Source organism: Dromaius novaehollandiae, chromosome 3 (genome assembly GCF_036370855.1).
Source record: "Dromaius novaehollandiae isolate bDroNov1 chromosome 3, bDroNov1.hap1, whole genome shotgun sequence".
In the NCBI taxonomy this organism is placed as follows: Eukaryota; Metazoa; Chordata; class Aves; order Casuariiformes; family Dromaiidae; genus Dromaius; species Dromaius novaehollandiae.
This window is the reverse complement of record NC_088100.1, coordinates 96,715,230-96,734,687: the sequence shown is the minus strand read 5'-3', so window position 1 is coordinate 96,734,687 and position 19,458 is coordinate 96,715,230. Positions and strand designations below refer to the sequence as shown.

The window sequence follows — 19,458 nt, the reverse complement described above, 5'->3', positions numbered from 1 at the left end:
GCTGGGGTCACTGCTGTTTTGCGCGTCAGCGGGGCTGCATGAGTTCATGTAGAGGCTCTAAGGTGTTTGCTGGTGGGATGGTAGGTTCTGCTGTTCTCTGCTTCAGGGAGCTTTTCAGCTTCTTATCTGTCCTGGGACAAACAACTGGGCCCTGGAATGTGCCTGTTCCAGCCCTTGAACCCAGAGAGCTCGAATACAGGAAAGCAGTCGTATCTGGTAGTTTAAGCAGACTGTGGTTTATGGGTCGTATCTTACAGACCATTGCAGAGAAAGCCAATGGCTCCAGCTCCTGAATATGGAATGAATGAAGGCCTTGGGAACTTGGCTGTGTATAAAAATATGAATCACCTTAAGTGACATTCACCAGGATAAAAGAGATTCTCACTTGTTAAGCTTTGGAGTGTACCTTGATTATCAGTGAGGGGTCAGGAGTAATTCTTGCCTAATGTGAGATATATGATTGCCTATCTATATGAAGGATTTATGCTTTCATCTGGCATTTTATTCTCCTCTCTTAAAGGAAGGATGCTAGACTAGCTAGGCTAGTGATTTGATATTGTACACTATTACCTGTTTTGCTGTATTCATGCAATAATGAAACCAGAAGTATCTAGAACCATGTATGGTGACTGAGAGTCATCAGATTGGATGATGATTTCAATTTGGTGTGAATGGGGGGGGAAATGAGTTGAGAATTAAGTCCACAGTGTGAATACAGAATACACTCAGTGAATATGGTTTAACAGATGTAAGCATTAGTCCACTTCTGCTGCCATTTTCTAAGAATACACTGTTAGGCAAAAAGGTTATTTTCTGGCTTGGATTCTGTGCCTGTTGTAGTCCTTCAAGAAAAATACTTTGCTAACTGGAGCTGAAGTGAGTCTCTTTCCTCTGAAACTAAGATGTCCCTTTTCTTTTCCCCAGTCAGCAGTTTATCAGTGCTTTTCCCTTATCTCATTACAGGCGTGCTGGCTGAGAAGAGAGAATTGATACGTTAACCAGCCTGTGCTGCTTTGGAATTTGTACACAAGCTGAGACCTCCTCAATGTTTCAGAACTTTTCCCAAAGGAAAGTCAGGACGAAAGGCTCGGTTGGCCCTAGGGGACAGGTAATAGGAGCCATTTACCTAGACACTGAAATTTTCTCTCTAGCATGTAGTTATACTAGTAGCTAAAAGCCCTTTCTTATTACTGCTGGATAGTGCCTCTCTGAAATGAGTTGGTGGCTTCCTGTGAGTTCAAAGTGGCTGGGATTGCATCAGTCAATTCCTGATAACTTTCCTGACTGTTTTGCCAGGGGGTTGCTGGAGAATGGGCCATAGAAATGGAGCACCTTGCTCTTGCCTTCAGAAGCAATTGCTGCAGATATGTAGGGCGGCTGGTGCAGTCACAATAGCTGGTGCTGTGCCATCCTGGCTCTGTGCTTGTTTGCTGTGAGAAGAGGCAGAGGTGCCAGCTTCCCTGCTTCTGCAGGCCTTTTATAAGTTGTTTGGGTGGCTTGAGGGCCTCCAGATAGGGTACAGAAACACTTTGCTCTAGATCACTGCCCCGAATCAGGGGACAGAATGGGCAGGTCATGGCACCTGTTGCTGTGAGCAGGCTGCAAGCGAGGATGCAGTACAGCACAGGCAGACGTGTGCACTGCATCCTGAGCAGAGCCCATTCAGGTCAGGGACCCAGGAAGTGTCACCAGGAGGGACTCCCAGCCATGCCACAGTAGACCTGTCCAAACCCATGCTCCACCGGTACAGTTCTACACAGCACATTACCACCCCGTACAGCACCCCCGTACCCTTCCTTGGTGAGGAGTGTCCCTGGGCTGGGCTTGCATCACCCCATTTGCCTAACTCTCCATCCAGGATGGAGCGGCTGCTCTCCAGCGAGAAAACCGGAGTCCCCAGTGTGCCTGCGGAGAGCCAGGGAGCAGAAGGGCCTCCCAGCTTTCCCGGGACCATAGCCTGGGGTTGCCCTAGGGCATCGCAGCTAGCCCCCCTCCGCGGCACGGGGCCCTGGAGAGAAGGAGCAGGGGCAGCTCCGGCAGAGCGCAACTTGGCCATGTCACTTCGCAGACTTCTGCCGCCTGGGGACAACAGCCCGCGCTGCCCGGCGCAGCCCCCCGAGGCGGGGGCGGCCGCGGGGCCCCTTTAAGCGGAGGCCCTGCCCCCGGCTTGACACGGCCCGCCCCGGCCGGCCAATGGGCGCCGCGGCTGCGGCGCTGTTTGTCGCGAGTTTCCCGTTGCGGGCAGAGGCACAGAGTGGCGGCGGGGCGCGGGGTGCCGGGCGGCGGCGGCGGGCGCGCAGCGGGCGGGACGCCGGCCGGGGCAGCGGGCAGCGGGCAGCGGGCACCGGCGGCCGCAGCGGCGGGCGCGTTAGACCGCTGCCATGAGTAGAGCCCGGGGCCTCGGCTGAGGAGCTTTGCCGTCTCTTAGTAAACACCCCGCACCAAATGTCCCCTCGGAGCGCCCTGCCAGCTGTTACCTCCGCTCTTTCGGAAGCGTAACGAGGGAAAGAAAAGCAAGGGAAGTTTTGTATTTATATTTTTTAGGCATTTAAAAAAGATTCTCCGCCCCTCCTGCCTCCCCCTCCCGCGCTGAGGGCTGTGAGACGGAGTGCAGTGGGGGAGGAAAGGCAGAGGGGCAGAGCCGAAACGGGCTGTCCGGAGCCTTGCCCCGCTGTGTACCTGAGGGTGCTGGATGCGAGCTCTGCGGAGCTTCTCCAAGCGTAGCAGCAGCAGCTCGGCAGATGTAGATGTGTGCGTGTGTGTATGCTTAACCCTTTCTTGGCTCTTCGGATTTATAACATGCTGAAGATCCTCACCAAAAAGCTCAGGAACCAGAGTTTGAATGAAATTCAGCCTTTCCAGCTAAAGGTAAGAACACCCAGTTTTGTCTTGGTTGTTTTTTGCACCCTTCAGGTAATTAATAATAGGGATAATAAAAGCTATTAACTTTTGATATTTATTATGCTGGGCCAGTTTCCTCTCATCCAGTGTGTTCAGTAGGAACTGGCCTAGACTATATTCCGGTTACTAAAGTCTTGTGCTTTGCATTCAGAGTTACCCTGCACAATTCAGTAGGTAACACAGAGGGGTGAATAAAAGCATACGTGTCTGAATTTTTTGAGTCTAGAAATATTTATTTTAATGAGGTTTACATTTAGCTACATAGGCATACGCCTGTATATCTAGTTATCTGTGTCTGTGTGTGTAATCTGTAGTTCCTAAAGACCTCAGCAGGCTAGAACCACGCTGTGCTAGGCACTGTACACAAACAATTTGCCTTAAATGCCTTTCTGTTTGTTATTTACGTTTCTCTCTCTTTTGGTTCTGAAGGCCAGGATTTCAGCTGAAGTTTGCAGTCTGGCTCACTGCATTGGCCTGTGGCTTTTCTAACTTTCCCTAGGTCCTTGTAAAATTTTTAAAAGGAATGCTAAGATCACAAATTCAGGATAAGGAATATCCAAGCCCTTCCTGCCAAATACAAGGAGGAATTTCTGAAGTGTATGCAATGGGATAAAAATGGAGTCGTGATGAACTAGTTAGAAAAAGTACCAGATTCTGATCTGGTGAAAGTGTTGTGAATCTGGAGGTACTGGCTCAAATCAGTGAAGTTACTCTGGACTGGCACTGGTGCTGCTGGAAGTGCAGTATCTGGCCCCAAATCAAAGAAGGGATATGGGAAAAGTAGCAGCCCTCATTGCTTGGAATGGGGGCTGGGGATCCACATACTTGACTCTAGTGGAGTCTTTTGTATGTGTTACACAGAGGCAGATTGCAGTGCGTCTGTACTTCTGCACGGTCACTCTGGCCAGGCTGATGGCAACTTTTTTAGAAATGGTGCTGGTATTTCCTCAAAGTGTTTTGTGTCCATGCACTTCTTTCTGCAAGGATTGCAGATTCTTCGTTTTTTAGGGGAGGTAGGATTAGATTTCTTTGGAAATAAAATAAAGGCATTGCTTTAGGTTGTGGTGGATGGATTCAGTGCAGAATATCTCTGTGCAGAGGCAGTGGGGGATTTCTTTTGAACATTACGTCTTTGGGCCTTGTGGCTGTGGTCACCTCTTCTATATTTACTGTTTTTCTCTTGGAACCTCAAGTTGTGAAACCGTAAGAGTTTTTGTAAAGAAATCTCAGGGGGATATATGCAGCCTTCAGGACGCTTTGGGGGCACACAAGAAAAACTGTAGGAGTGGCTATTTGTAGCCATTTTGTTCATATTAGTGCCAAGGTTTTGTGTTGCAAACAGGTGGGCTGCATTTTTGCAGCCTCAGCAGAGAAGACAGACGAAAGTTTGCAGTGTTTCTTCAAATTCTGATAATACAGACCGTCAGAGGTAGCCTTGCAGCCAGCCGTGGGAGTGGTACAATGACTGGTATACATGTGTATGGGCAGAAAGCCAGACTTTCAAACTCTGGATTTGCATATGTTTTGTAGGCCATTGGGGACCATGGGCGGCTGCCTCGGCTTACTCCAGCCTTGTGCCAGTGTACTAATTGCTTAATAGAGTGTGCAGTGCTCTGTCTTAAGTTTTGGGCCAGAACTCTTTACAGATGTGGACATGTGACAGGTATCACAAGGCGTGAGAAGGGTGGGAGCTCCCTATGGCTGGACTGGACACAGTGTGACAGGTCCCGGTTGCTGGTATGATCTCTCTCCACTGCCTTCAGATGCTTGTGGAACAGCTAGTCGCAAACTAGACTTTGGTGTTTTCAGCTTCCTCACAGACTGTCTGTGACCTATGCAGGTGTGTACGTATTCTGGCATGCATTATTTAATAGGCCTAGTTTTGCTGGCCTTGAACCTAGTGAAAAGTTAGTTAAGTGTGGGCATAAAATCAAGTCTGTAGTGGTGTCAGTGGAGAATGAGGGACTAATTTTGAAAGAATAAGAATGGATCTCCATTCATAGCCCAAAGTAAGAGCTTGCTGAGCTTTAAAAAACAGTATGCTTAGCTGCTTTTCTCTTTCATTACCCACTTGCTTTTGGACTTCATGACCTTTCTTAAAAGTTCCTAAATTCAAGGGAAAACAAGCTGCTGTTGTGTTTCTAGCTCCCAACAGTACTGCAGTCAGACAAAGTCCCGGGAGACTGTCCTTGGGTAAATTTTCAACTTATTTTTTGTAAACTTGGGAAATTTGGCAGACCTTGGATGGAGATCTGTGAAGATCTTTTTTTTTTTTGGTACCATCTATCTTGAATTGGTCTAGTGTGGCTGTGGTGGGTCTTTCTGGTCTTCCCCCACTTGGTAGAGCTAAGAGGCTGCCATTACCTCATGTAAATGAATTGAGGAGTTACACATGCTTTGGGTGCTGAGGTAATGGGTTTTTTTGTTTTTCTTTTGTTTGTTTTGTTCCGTTCTTTTTACTAATGTTAGTCTTTAGGCAGCTGACCACTAACTCTGCTCAGAGCGCTTTGGCTCAGAGGTCTGCTGGTTCATGCCAATGTTGCTGAAGAAGTAATTGTCCCTTTACTGCCCTTTCCTCAGATGTTACCATAGTGGGAGGGGAAGGACTGACTGATGTGTTCGCTCCTGGTATTTCACCCGCAGTTGGAGTAGCATGTACTGTTAGCAGTTTCTGCTTCTGGTGAGGATGGCTGGGCTGTGAAGTATGGCTGCCGGGGTTCAAATTTGCTTTAGCCTGGGAAGACTGGTCTTGGTGATCCAGCCGTCTCCTTGCTGGATGTTACTACCTCTGTTGCAGGGGTGGATCAATGGCAGCATGTTGGCTGTTGCAGTTCATAGGCCAGCCCATTGACTTTGAGTCCTTCAGCTGCTGCAGCTAAATCCAAGAAGGGATTGTGAATTGGAGCCTTATGCTTCAGCCTGTTGTTCAACCTCTTGCTTCAGTGGTCTGGTGTTACTTGGTAGAGATTAGGCCAGATTCAGAATTCTCGGATTTTTAGCTGACTGTTGGAAACTAAGAGGCAAAAGCAGATCTGAATTTGCAGGTTAGGGTTCATCTTCGATAACAGCTGGCAATTGGGTCTGTTCCAGAGCAGGCTTTGGGGCAGGACAAAGGAGTAAGAAAATGGGATTGTGCACACTGTAGTGAAATGCTTCAAATAAGGGAAGCAAAAAAGGCCTGTAACTCAAGGGCTGAATTTTTATCTGGGCCTCCAGTATTGCAGTCACTACACTTCCCCCGCCCCCGGTAGTTTTGGATTGGTTAGCACTGAGAGCCTCACCTGAAATGCAAGTCAAATTGTTCAAGGCAGCTTTTTAAATGTATGTCCTGGAGTTGCATGTGAGTTTGAGACCAGTATAGATTCTGAGCCCTCAGAAGTGCCCTCCAACCAGAGTCAGAGTGAGCTGTCTGCAAATGAAATGGCTTGTTCATCCCCACAGCTTGGGGGGCAGGGGTTTCTCACACAAATGCACCTTCTCCAAATCCTTCTACAGCTCCTGTGCCCTTGCGTATTTGTGTAGTGGATATAGTGTAGGTGTCTATTTTGTAAGCTTTGCTTGCAAGCAAGCTCCTTGGGGCAGGGAGCATCTGGCTGGAACAAGTCTGTGCATTGCCAGTCAAACTAAGCACTTAATTGGTGGTCCTGGGTGTTATCAGAATGAAACAGCTGGATTGTAGTGTATAAAAATTAACTGGCTGGAACATGTAGCTGAAGAAAGCTAAGTACTTTGAGGGTGGCAATTCCTTCCAGCTTTGCTCTTGACACAAACAGCTTTGGAGACAATGCGAGTGATGCTTTAGACTATAGGAGTTGTTAAATTACTTACGTACCTGGAATATTCCTTTTTGGCCTGGGCAGAGGTACTTAGGACATGTTTTGTCATTTCCTTAATGTCAATCAATGTAACAAAGTCTTATGTGGAATCTGTTTTGGTAATGGAGAACTGTATTTTTCTGCTGCTTAATTCTAGCCTTATGCTTGCCTAAAAGGGAAGTACGGACTAGGTTCTAATGAAGCCACCCTGTCGGCTCTTCTCATGTATCCTCACAGCCTGTGCACAGTGCATACACAGCCATAGGGACCAGCAAATCATGCCAGTTATTTTCTGCTGGCGCCTGCATGTAGAGTCGGCTGTGAGATTCTGTTCTGGCTTTCTGGCCTTGACGAGTGACTGGGAGTCATCCCAGTCCTGTGTGAAGAGGGTTCAGTCATCTGTGCGTAGTGAACCTTGGGCTGGCAGGCAGCGACTTCTGAGTCACTGTCCTGGTGGTAGCTGGTTACTTTGCAGAGCCAGGGGTGTGTTCCTTAAACTTTGTCTTCTCAGCTAAAAAAAGAGAAAATCGATGTCTTTATTACTGACCCAGAATGGTGCAGTTTCAAAGCTCTGTATAAGGGCTCATGATTTTTGTGAATGAAGGCAGAAGATTAATTTCCTCTGTTTCTTTGGGTTGACTGCTTGTCATGTGCTTGACCAGCCACCGGTCTCCAGATTGACTGAAGAAAGCTTTGCACGGTAAAAACTTAGCTGCTTCTGTCTCCTGTACTGTGTGAAGGTGTTCACTGCTTTGTGGACTTTCAACATACTCGGCAAATGGATTCATTCTTCCAGGACTGTAGGACTTGTTTTTAAATTTAAACTTTTCTTTTATTAGCTGGTGGTAACATTAGACTCTTTTGGTTCATCTTAATCTCACTCAGGATGGAGACAAGCACTTACATTCATGCAAGTGTGCAAGTACAGTTCTGGCTTTCAAAATGCCTACTAATATGCCTTAAGTTAGGCTTGTGATAATTTGGACTAAAATGGTGTTAGTTGGTAAAAAACACCATCATAGATGGCACTGATGGACTTAGCTGAGGCAAAGGGCAGTACCACTAACCCCAGACAGGCAGAAGGTATAAGCTATCGAGACCTCTGCCTGAGGCTTTGTAAAATAATGTTTGCATTTCTTTCTACTTGGCTTCTAAGTTCTGAATCTTCAGGGCTTGTCATCTTCTCTGTGCAATCATCCAACACTGATGATCTCCCATAATGACTTGATTACAGAGTGTGCGACTTCAGACAGATAGCAAATATTGCAAGTATGGCAAAATGGGAATTTCATTGACTTAGGGGTAGTTTAATGAGACATCCTGTGAGCTAGCCTCATTTATGACTAAGATGAAAATATGGAATAGATTTTTTTAAAAAATTCCATATGCCTGTGTTGCAAAGAAATCTCATTATTTTTCCTTGTATTTCCCAATTCTTGATGTTATTAAATGAAAAATTGAATTCCGAAAATGTAATCCTATTTATTTAATTTTTGTATTTCAGTGGAAACAGATTAGTCCACTTTGCTTTGCAGGACAGTGAAGTTCTACTTAATTTTTCTGTTGTCATGCACCATCTTATGGCTCCTGAATTTATGTTGAGATGCCAGAAGTTTACCCCAGCAGAAAAATGGCTTATATTTGCCTGGATCTGTTTTGTTTTTTTAATTCAATCATTTATATTAATTATGGCTCTTACAAAGCTGTGGTTCACTGGTGTGTTTTTTTCCTTTTTTCTTTTTTTTCTTTTTTTCCCCCCACCCCGAAGGCTCACATGCCCTTAGGACATCTCTGTGGGGTGCTGAGTGGGCAGGGCACCACCACTCTGCTGTAGCATGCCGGTCCAGCCAACTTCCCTGGCTGTCCTTGGGGCACAGGAGTGTTGTTGGGATGTCTCTGTGTGGGAACCAAGGGCCTATTTTGCTTTCTCAGTGGGAAATATACTCCCCCCCCCCCGCCCCAAGCGTAGGCAGCCTCAACCCCTCCTACCCCCATACATTTATCTGGAGCCCCTGTTTTCCTGTTCACTGGGATTTGGGTTGCCAGGTGACCCAAGTCTGCCTAGCAACCGATGTCACGGGTATGTGTGCTCTCAGGACTGTTTTCTTCTGCAGTAGCTGTTGTACGTGGCCATGATCACAGCCTGTTTGGCCTCCTCTTGCCACCACTGACCAGCAGAGTCAGCCAGCTAAGCTATTTTTGAATAGGTACCAGCACCACCCAGAACCACGCAGCATGAACACCCAGGCAGGGATTTAGAGGAAAGCCAATTAGCTATGACCTTTATTTGCATAGAAGGCATTCCCCATGTGGCATGGACTGTGCTGTTACACAGCCCCTCTCCTCCGTGACTCAGGCCTAAAAGTTGATAGAGAGGCCATGTGGCCCTATGTTACCTACACAGAGCTGTTTCCATGCCTGTCCAGGCACAGGTCTGCCTGAGCTGTGGGGACACACCACATATGTGAAGCACAGTTTGAAGACCAGTTTCTTCTGGATCTGCTTGGTCACTCCTTGAGGGTGGATAGCTCTGGGCATTTCTCCCCTCTCTTGCTGTTTTTCTCACTTCCCAACTCCATTATAACCTCCTCCCTACCATAGGTAGGTCTCTTTGGACACTGACCTGGCCTCTGTGTGTACCTTGGTCCATGCAAAGTCTGAATTGTTCCCTTGTTGTAGGACAGACATTCTGAGCTTAGGGCATCTCCCCAGGTGCTGACTGAGGCAGAGGAAGCAGATCTTATGTGGAGGGTGCCTCTTCCTTTTCTGTAATTACTGCAAGCATGCCAAGTGCTGGCCCAGATGGACTTCTGCTATTCTCTCTTTCAGACAGCCCCAGCAGAATGGGACTGCTTCAGCAGCGTACGCTTTGCCTATGTGGGCACATCTGTGAAGAGTTCCTATGGTAACCTTTCTGTTCCAGCCCTCATAGCTTCATAGAGGGTGAAATACTGTGGATACACGTGGAGACTTCCTGTTGGACCTGGATATGGGGAAGTATCTTGCCTGGAAGACTTGCAGCAAAGTTGCTGCATAACTGCTTGTGCAGTGTTCTGGATTTTCCTAGTTGCTCCAGGATTAGCATGGCAGAAAATCATCTGGGGGTGCAGGGGCTAAAAGCCCAAAGAAAGCTCTGTGAGTGACTATCAAATTCTCAGGCAGTTGGCGTGGGCCAGTCTCTATTTCCTCTTCTCCCCCAGCTTCTCTTAAACAGGCAGCCTGCCCACTATCCAGGCTCACTGCAGATGTTAGTCACTGCTGCAGAGCCCCTTCAGCTTGCCAAGGCTTGAGCTGTGGTGCTAGGAAGGGAGATCAATGCCTGTGCCCCACTGATGTGAGACCTTCCAAATGGGTGTTTTCAGTGAGGGGATGTGGTGAAACCTCAGGAGGTGCCTGGCAGGCTTGGCAGACTGTAGGGCCATGGCTTGTCTTCCTCAAATCAGGTGCCGTTGTACAGGGCTGGGATGACTGGGCTGGCTGGTCAATGTACACAGCACACACATGCCTGAGAAAAGACCTTTGCAGCCTTGCCAGAGATCACCTTGCAACCCTTGCTCCAGTGTCAGCCCATATGAGAACACCTAGGAGTTCAGGGTTGGAAAAGCCCTCTGAGGAAGAAAGGAACCAATGCCTCAGCCTAGGTGCTCTAAGGAGGTTGCCTGTTGGTCGTGTCTCCCATTTCAAGGACGTGTTGCCCTGAGGTTTGTTGCCTGACTGCAAGGCAGATCGTCTTTATCTGGATTTAGAACTACGAAAGGGCAAAAAATGTCTGGATAAAGTACTCCCATGTACTCCAATATTCAGTAATGTCCACAATGAGAGTAGACAGGCCTTGGTTTCTGACATTTCTAGGGAACAAGCTGTATTCATTGGCCTTGAGTAGCTGATTAATTGAGTTGAGTTGGCTACAAACCTTGTTCTGAGCCACTGTTTTCAAGATCAGAGAATTCAAGTAGATGATGGTGTAAAGGTCTTATCCACTCTCCCTCATTTTGCTCAGAAATCTGTCTCATTTTACCCCTTTCTAATGGGGTCACACTGTTTCTCTGATGCAGGTTTTCTTAGCTTTTTGTTCTTTTGGGGAGGTGTTTTGTTCTTTGACTGATGTCCTTCTTGGCACGAGAGGCCACAATCTGCAATGCTCTTTATGGGCATAAGACAAGAGAAGAAAATTTCCTTTGAGTGAAGGGGAGTTTTCTATCTTGAGGGAGAGTCCCAGACAGGCAGCTAAATGCACCAGTTTGCTGAGAGTCTGTCTGGATGTAAGCTGTCTGGAAGTAAGGGAAAATATCAAATAATGCTTCCATGTCCTGTCTCCCAGTTATTATGCATAAAGCCAAGTGTTTGCTCCAGGCAGTTGTCTGCAGCCAGACTGGTTTTTTTTGTGTGTGTGTGGGGGGGAGGGGTGCAAGAGGGGGTTGGTGGTGTTTTATTATTATTATTTCCTAGGAGTTGATTATTGACAAGAAATAAAAAGTTCTGTGGCCAAAGGCTGATGATTTAGAGGCTTAAAAAACAGCAGCTTCCATGTATGCATTTTTGTCCATAAAAAACCTTCATTCTGGCTTTGATAGAACAAGTCTTTCTTGAGGAAACTCCTCAGAGGTATTTTGCATTGGGCTGCAGTCCAATGCAAATTCCTCTGTCTTTCACCTGATATGGTATACAGGGTTGCCAGTTTAGTATGTGACACTTGGCTATCATGTCAGTAGTTGTCTGTATTGAGCGAGGTGAGTCTGATCTGCAAGAACACCATCAAGTTTTGTTTTGGGTATCCACTTGTATTGTAACATTGCACATAAATATTCATGCCCTATATGGCATATTTCTGTGAATGGACCTTAAGAATAACAATCCCACATTAGACCTGGAATCCTGTCTCTCGCAGTGGGTGCGTGAGAAAGACTACAAGAACAGAGCAAACATACTTTGGTCTTGTGAACTTGCAGAGACAGCAGTTCTGTCTCAGAATTAGTAATCCAGTGGACTTTTTTCTTGCACCTGTCCATCTCTCCCTGAATCTGTGTAGAGTCTTTGCATTCACAGAATACTGTGGCAATGAGTTCCACACCTTAACTACATGTTGTGGAAGGATCACCTTTTGCTTGTTTTGAACCTGCGTGTTATTAATTTAATTTGGTGCTCTCTGACTCTTATGTTGGAGGAGACAGTAAACATTCAAATGCTTTTTTTACAACGCTTATCTCTAACCCATCCCTCTGTGTGCGCGATGAGAAGACCACCTCTTTGGCCAGATTCTCCCAAGTGAGGACCACTGCAAATCACTTGGTGCCTACCAGGAAAGGATCTGGCACACTGAGAGCCATGGCAAGTTTTTGCATAATGCTGACTCTTACTTTAAAGACACCTGACCAGATGGATCACAGGTCTGAATCTTGAAGGATGATCCTATACTACTGGCTTGCTCCACGGTGAAACATCAAGTCTGATGTAAATCCATAGAGGTGGAACCCTGCTTGCCCTCGGAAGGGTTAACCTGGGATTTTTGGAGGGGAAGACGCCTGAAACATTTGTGTTCTGGCTCTTGAAATGCATTTTCCAGCCTTACTGTATGTAGGACATTGTTCCTTGTGTTTGTAAATCTGGCTAATGTAGTTCATTATGGCTGAGCAGAAGCGAGTGTTGAATGAGATCCCCCAACACAGGCAGCTTCTCCTCAGCTAATGAAGTATCTCACAATGATGGCAGTTGCCCTCTCTGCATCTTCTGAGGAGAGAATGGAAAAACTGTTACCAGATCTGTTATTTGTGCCAGCTCCTGTGTGGCTGTGCTTGCCTGGCTGAGGGGAGCCATGGAATGATGAGTACTCACTGTAAACTATCAGAGAAGCTGGATTGTGCAAAGGGACTTCTTCTCAGTGCCACAACTTAGTAACTGAGTTAGGCTAGTGGGAGTGGGATGCAAGTTGGGAGGGGTGGGGAGACATATATTCTTGTGGGCTAAGCAGGAATCATTGATCTGATAGCCATCTCTCATCCTCCCCTCTCCGTACCTGTGTGACAGATAAGATTGGCTATGCTATAGGGGTCCTTCCACTTCTGGATGTCCCTTGTACTGGCTTCCCCTTATGTCTGAGAGAGCTGTCTGCCTGTGATAAATAGCGTGTCTTTTAATCTGACAGTGTTCAGGGCTGAAGTTCAGCTGCATGTGGGCTGGAAATTACGGAGGGAACCAAGTCACTGTAGCTTAATGTAGGTGGATGAGGCCCAGGAGTGAAGGTGGAGCTACAGTTTTTAATCCTTCAGGCTCCTCCTTGTCTTTCTGGACTGCTGTGCTGTGTGGTGTTAACACTGCTGTGTGACACCGCTCCTTCAGGGTGCGAGCCAGGGGAATGCTAGGGCTCCCTGCTGTGAACTGTCAGAGGCGCTGACCTCCTTTGCAAAGGGATCTCTTCTCAGCACAACTGCTTTGTAGGTTGTGTCTTCCTCCTGCCATGTGTTTCTGACACTTTGCTAATTCCCTTCTGAATTATGTATGTAAAATGCTGTCTTCGGGCTTGTAGAATGAGAAATATAACAGGTGGATAGCAGTCTTCCAAGAGAGTCTTAGAAACTTGGATATGGATAAGCTATAAATCTCTTCATCACATCCACAAAGCCATGAGTGGAGTCACAGAGGTGGAGAGAAACCTACTGTGTGGCTCCTGCCACATGCAGGTGACTGCTGCCCAAGGCCAGACTAACTGGGCATTTTTACTGAGCAGAAACTGAATGGCAGGAGTAGGAAACTTGCCAGAGACTTGTTGGAAAGTGATGCATCTGGAAGCTTCACTTGCAGGTAGAATTGGAGTTGGAGGAGTGTGTGGTCTCTGTCACCATAATTAGTGTTGTAAACCTTAACCTGCCCCTTCAGCTAATGACACAGAGATAGTTTAGAGACATGCGAAAATTCTTGCTACCAGAAAGAACGATGTATATCACAGAATGGAACTGTAGCATTCCCCTGGCCCACGTACAGCAGAAGTATTATTATTCGGTAAAGCATAGTGGTCCAGGAGGACAAGAAGGAACTTAGAGGACTGAAGGCTGTATTTCCACCTTTGTTACCAGGCCACATCCATCTGCTGAGTGAGGGCTGTGGTGACTTATTACTGTCTCTAATTTCAGTCGTTGTGAGCTGCTGAACCCTGGCCCCAAACACAACTGCAGCAGTATTTATACAAAGAGGTTTTGGTTCATGTACTGGCTTGAGTTTATCTTGAGTGAGATTTAGTAGAGGGATCTTGGCTAGCCTGTTCTAAAAATATTTGCTCAGAGCTCCTGAGAACAGACCCATGGTGGACAGGAATCAAGGGAAGAAGCTGCTGCTGTGATTCATCTGATACAGGTGTGTAAGACCAGATCCCTAGCTGTTGTAAAAGAGTGTAGCTCAACTGCAGGCACCAGCTGAATTCCATTCCCTGTGATGTGAGACCATTATATCTCTGCCATTTCTGGTGACTTAGAGTGTACGTGATCATGCGCCATGAGCTAATCAGTGATGGTTACTGTGCTTCTTTGGAACAATGGTGAGGCACTGGGACTTGTTGCTCTTTTCCCAAAGCTCCTGGTGCTTTCATCCCTAGTCCTCCCTGCAGAATATTCCCAGCTTAGCCCTGGGATGGACAGGGAGAAATCTAAAAATGGATGTTTGATACGGATTCGGACTGCTGCAAGAGAACTGGTGTGGGGGAGATGGGAGTTGCAGAGAGTCCAGCTATGCTTTGTGGTTTTGGCATGAACAATATTTTGACCAGTCTTTTTGGGCCCCTTCCCAGTGCTGAACCCAGCCACTGTGCTTGGGAAGTTCACTCTGCATGAAGTTCTCTGATTCACTCTACTTGCAATTGAGTATCTCGAAGCCCAGGGCAGTGCCCTGTCTCCTCTGTGCTTCCAGTCAGGTTTGGCCACAATTGTGACTTCTTTCCAGGAGCCCTAGACATTATATAAACAAACTCACAATACAAACAGTGTCTTCAAAACATGTGTTAATTTTGTCCTTGGGAGTACAGGAGGGTGAAGGAGAAGACTTAAAGCAATAAACAGACAACATACATGTGTGTGTGTGTGTGTGCGCGTGTGTGTGTGCACACACTCACTCACTCACTCACACACTCACTGTCATGTGCATCCTTACTGTTCTCTGTAAGCCTAGCATTTTCCTCCCTCAAGATCTAGGTAGGCTGACTTAAGCCCGTGCTTCTGGAAATCAAGTTTCCTTCTGTCCCACTCTGAACAGAAGCTCAGTTTTCATGCTCTGTGGTTAAGAACTTCTACCACTTTTACCCTGAGAATTGCTAGTCACAGTGCTACTGAGTGTCTGTAGGGTAAGCATTCGATGAAAATGACATCTGTATTCTTTAAACATTGGGTACTGGGATATGTGGAGTGACCCTCTGCCCCCTTTAGGTATGTGAAACAGCTGAAGGTTAAATTAGACTCTAGGCCTATGCAGAAGATGACATGGTTGACTGAACTTACACCTTTCCTATAAAAATAGGAATGTCTTTGGCATGGGACAAGCCTGGGAAACAAGGATGTCAAGGAGTGCCATGCCCCACCAGCCCATCATTAGTTTGAGCCAGACAGATGCTTTATCAAGCTGGGCAATGTTTGAGGGTTATGAACCCTAGATTTGAATCCTAGCGATTGGCAAGAAAATGGGGAAAGACATTTGGAGGCAGAGCTATTATGAAAATAAAGTAAATAATAATAATAGAAAGAAGGACTTTAAAAAGTTTTTCCAAACTGGGACTGTTCTGACTGGCAGTCTAGCTGCTGAAGAACTCCAGCTTTAAAGTCCCAGTCTGGTCTGGGCATTCAGATCTCACTTGCAGATGCTTGAAGGCTGAACTGAAGCTTTCCTGTAGTCTCTAACTCTGCTGCTTTACTAGAGTAGAGAACATGTATTACAGCCAGTTTTGCTAGAGTAAATGGTGCCCATAATGCTGAACATCTCTAAAATAAAAGTTAAAGGAGAGCTTGGGAGAGAAGGAAAATTAGATGTTCATTTGAAGGTCTGTTTGACTCACTCCTTCCTTCTTCCTCCTGTTGTTCCATAGGTCAAAGCTACCTTTCAGTGTTTCATAGTCTCCCCTGCATTCCCACTCTCTCTAATTCAGAGTTTTGTCAGTGCTTTTATTGAATGGAGGGCACCTCCTTCATTCAAGATGCAACAGTGTCCCATGGCAACTGCAGCAATTGTTTACCTGTAAAAATAACAGTGGGGAAATTTAGTAAAGTGTTTTCATTAAAGCCAAGCAGTTGGAAAGGAGAAGATCCAGCAGCAGAGCTCTGTACTGTAGTTGCCTGTGTCTCTAGCAGCTGTTCTGTAGACGGTGCAGCAGGCAGAAGATATGTCTTAAGTGAGTACGAGTTTCATTTCTCCAGTTTGAAGTCTGAAGAAATGGAAATCAGCTCCCCATAGCAGAGATTTAAGCAGTCGTTGATGAGCTCTTCATCTCTTTCTAGTTCTTTGCCAGGAACCAGTGAGTGACACCGACTCAGCAAAGTCTTGTTCCAGAACACACAGATGGGGCATCACTTAGTGGCAGGGATGCCCTGGAGTCCCAGGCTCAATGGAGTGAGCCTGTGCAGTGAAGAGCCCCTCCCCCGGTAGGGGGAGGCAGTATTGGCTTCTCCCAGGGAAGCCCTCTCCCTGGAGGCAGACTGCTCCCAGACATAGGTTGGGAATGATACCCTGCAGCCTACGTGCATTCTTGATGCAGGCTGGGAAGGAAGGGAGCGAGGAAGGAGGGAACCCTGCTGCTTCAGCTGGTTTAGAAAAAAACTTCAGTGGTGGAATAACAGGATTTTTCCAGCTTGAGGGGAACGAGTGAGTGAGTGAAGAGGCTCTTCCAGTTCATGGAATAACTTCTCCCCTTACCTTTTTCTGTCACAGAACAGCTTGTGTCACAGATGTGTTTAAGTATCTTCAATAACTGAATCGTGGGGTATCCTGCAAACAGTAGGAGCAGACTCTGCAATCAGCTCAGGAGAAGGAACTTCGTGATTCCCTCTCTCTCTTCCCCAGTGGCATGGAAACATACTTCCCCCCAAATTTTGCACATCCAGATTGATGCTTATTGAAATGGGTAGGCACATGGTTCTTCATTTACACCTACATGCTCACCAGTGTTGCTTCTATGCTCACAGATGTTCCCATGTGCATGTTTCCACAACAGGCTACTGCTTCGTTCAGTGGAATGCTTTTGAGGAGAGAAAGTGTTATTGTTAAAGGCCGGGGGTAGTCAAGGAAGAGTACTTATCTCTAACTAGTCAGAGGATTGTCTTTTGGTTCCCTGTATCCTTTTAGTCTCTGGAAATTCTTGTTATCCCTAGACAAATGTCTAGTTCCCTTCTCAATCTTCCAGTAAGCTTTGTCTGTGCGGTATGGCAAGGAGTTTCACGTGTTAAATTTGAACTCTACGAGGTTAATATTCAGTCTGCTATGAACGCTGGTGTTCTCTTAGGCTTGGAACACAGGAGCTAGGGTCTCGTATGTGGGAGCTGGTGGAGTTTGGAATAATTCAGTTTGCAAAACCATAATACAGTTTTTGAAGAATTTAATAAAAGGAGAATTTAACACTACTAAAATAGAAGACCTTGCTAAATGACAAATGAGAGGAAATCATGGTGTCTGTTTGAAAGACAAGAAGACCAAGCAGGAGGGTATTGTATGTGCATGTATATAACCCACACCATAAAACACCCCACAAAATCAGAAATGAGAGGACTTATGAAAGACAGTGTATCTTATGGGACATCAGAGGCAGTATGACTTTTGAGTCTCGTCTTCTTTTAACTTCATATATGTGTAAACTGCACAGTTGATAGATTTTTAAGGCTTTTTTGTAGTTAGCCTGTGATCTATATTTTGAAAATATGGCAATTTCTTATGGGTAATCTATAGCAAGGATATAATAAACCCAGTGGGAATAATGAGATTAAATTGAGATAAGTAGAAATCAAGCCTGAATGTCAGGAGAAATGGGCGAGATTTTCTTCTAAGAGAAATGGTGGGAGTTAGGAAGAATAGGTGTCTCTAGTTGCCTTGATTCTGAAAACAGTGCTTAATATGTTGCTCATAAAAATCGCAGTTGGTTAGAAGAGTGGGTGCTTTTTCTTTTTTCCCCCAAGGCTAGCCTCAGGAAGATGATTAGCATGACCGTGGGAGCCCCATTTTTCTATGAAGCCTTTTATTGTCCTATTCACTTTAATTTCTTTGGGATATACAACGTGATCAAATCCACAGGTTCAGTTTCTTCTTATTTGAAAGAGATTTGTCTTCTCTCTTGCAGGTGCTCTGAACCTCTAAAGAAGTGTTCAAGGCAGCTCAGAGTGAATTAGTCTTCAGCTGGCCTGTGAGACCAGGGAGAGCTTAGTGGACATGAGTTGTCCATGACGAGACTTAGGGCTGGCTGTGTTGCACTTGTACGGGGAGAATTGTATATATTGGAAACCCAGGACCAGTAGATACAAAGACCTTCAAAATGTCAATCATTGACTCAAATCCAGCTCTTGATTTTAATCATTTCAAGCCAGTGATATTGTGTGGTAGCTCTTTGACCTGCATATGCTAGATGTTGCTCCCTCATTTTTGGAAGCAATGCCATGCCCAGTATTGACATACACACAGTGCAAACAGTGGAGCTGGTGGGTTTCCCTTGCAGTACTGTCAGAGCCATTAAACCTCACTGAAAAACCTGTCGCATCCAAGGGAAGGGTTTTTATGTGGGAACGAGCCACAGACTAAAGTCAGTACCTCTCAAGTTAGAATTGGAGCCTTAACTTTTATGTTGAAGACCAGGCCTCTGTCTCTTTGTACAGCACCTAGCATAATGGCATCTCAGGCTCAGCTGGCACCTCTGTAAACTACCATGACATAAACAAGGTATTATATGTGCTCTGGGGACAACTAGAAGCTGTTAATTTGGTAATATTCCTCAGCACCAGCTGCCTTTATTAAATAACATATGTGTGTGAATACATACAATAAAATTGTAGTTACTGTGGAAAAATAATCCTCTGCACTTACTTCAAGAATATTAGAAATGAGGATAAATCTGTGCTACTTTCCCCATTCATGATTTGAGAGCTGGAAAAACAGTTTAAAGGAGACCAACAAGATAGGAAAATATTTTCCTGCTTCTTACAGGGCAATGTAAATATAGAAGGACAAAAGGTAGCTCTAAAAGGGGAGGAGGAAAAAGGTGGCAACAAACTTTTGCATTAAAAAACCCTGGAGGACAGTGCAAAGTAGGTGGGTTGACTTAACAGCTGTCAAACTCTGTGTCAGCCAGGATTTCTCTGCTATTCCTGTTACTTTTCTGTATTCACTATACATGTCTTCCCCTCACAAGCACCCAGTTAAGTGTAGTTGCTCTTTCAGGTGCCAGTGAGGCCAAAACACTCCAAGGACGTTTCCTTAGGAACAATGGTGGAGGTGAAATGGGTTTGTATCAGTGTAATGGCTGCATGCTGCCTCACCTTCTATAAAAGTTAGGGACAGCATATCAAACACTTTTAAAATGGAAACACAGCATGTAACCTTTTGAAACCTATTGCCACTGGATAGTGTTGTGGGCAAATAACTTGTGAGACTCAGACAAAGCTATGAATGATGGGAATGTCTTGTTATTTTTGATAAAAAGGCATAAGGGATAAAAAGCTCATCTTGCAGTGATCGTGTTATTCCAGAATTGTCTCTTGTAAGGGTTTCTTTTAAAGTAATACTTTTTCCT

General features: G+C 45.8%; 1 protein-coding gene across 4 annotated transcripts in view; it reads left to right on the top strand.

Annotated features, from left to right (window-relative positions):
- LOC112995939 (uncharacterized) overlaps positions 1-19,458 on the top strand; it is a 78,316-nt gene that overhangs the window by 16,684 nt on the left and 42,174 nt on the right. For 2 of the 4 annotated variants that reach the window (XM_026121201.2, XM_026121199.2), the window contains exon 1: positions 2,166-2,868. In XM_026121201.2, the coding sequence (XP_025976986.1) occupies positions 2,764-2,868 (105 nt within the window). In that variant the 5' untranslated portion in view covers positions 2,166-2,763. Of the gene's footprint in view, positions 1-963; positions 1,109-2,165; positions 2,869-19,458 lie in introns of those variants that run through there. The other 2 variants (XM_026121202.2, XM_026121203.2) reach the window with 2 other exon arrangements.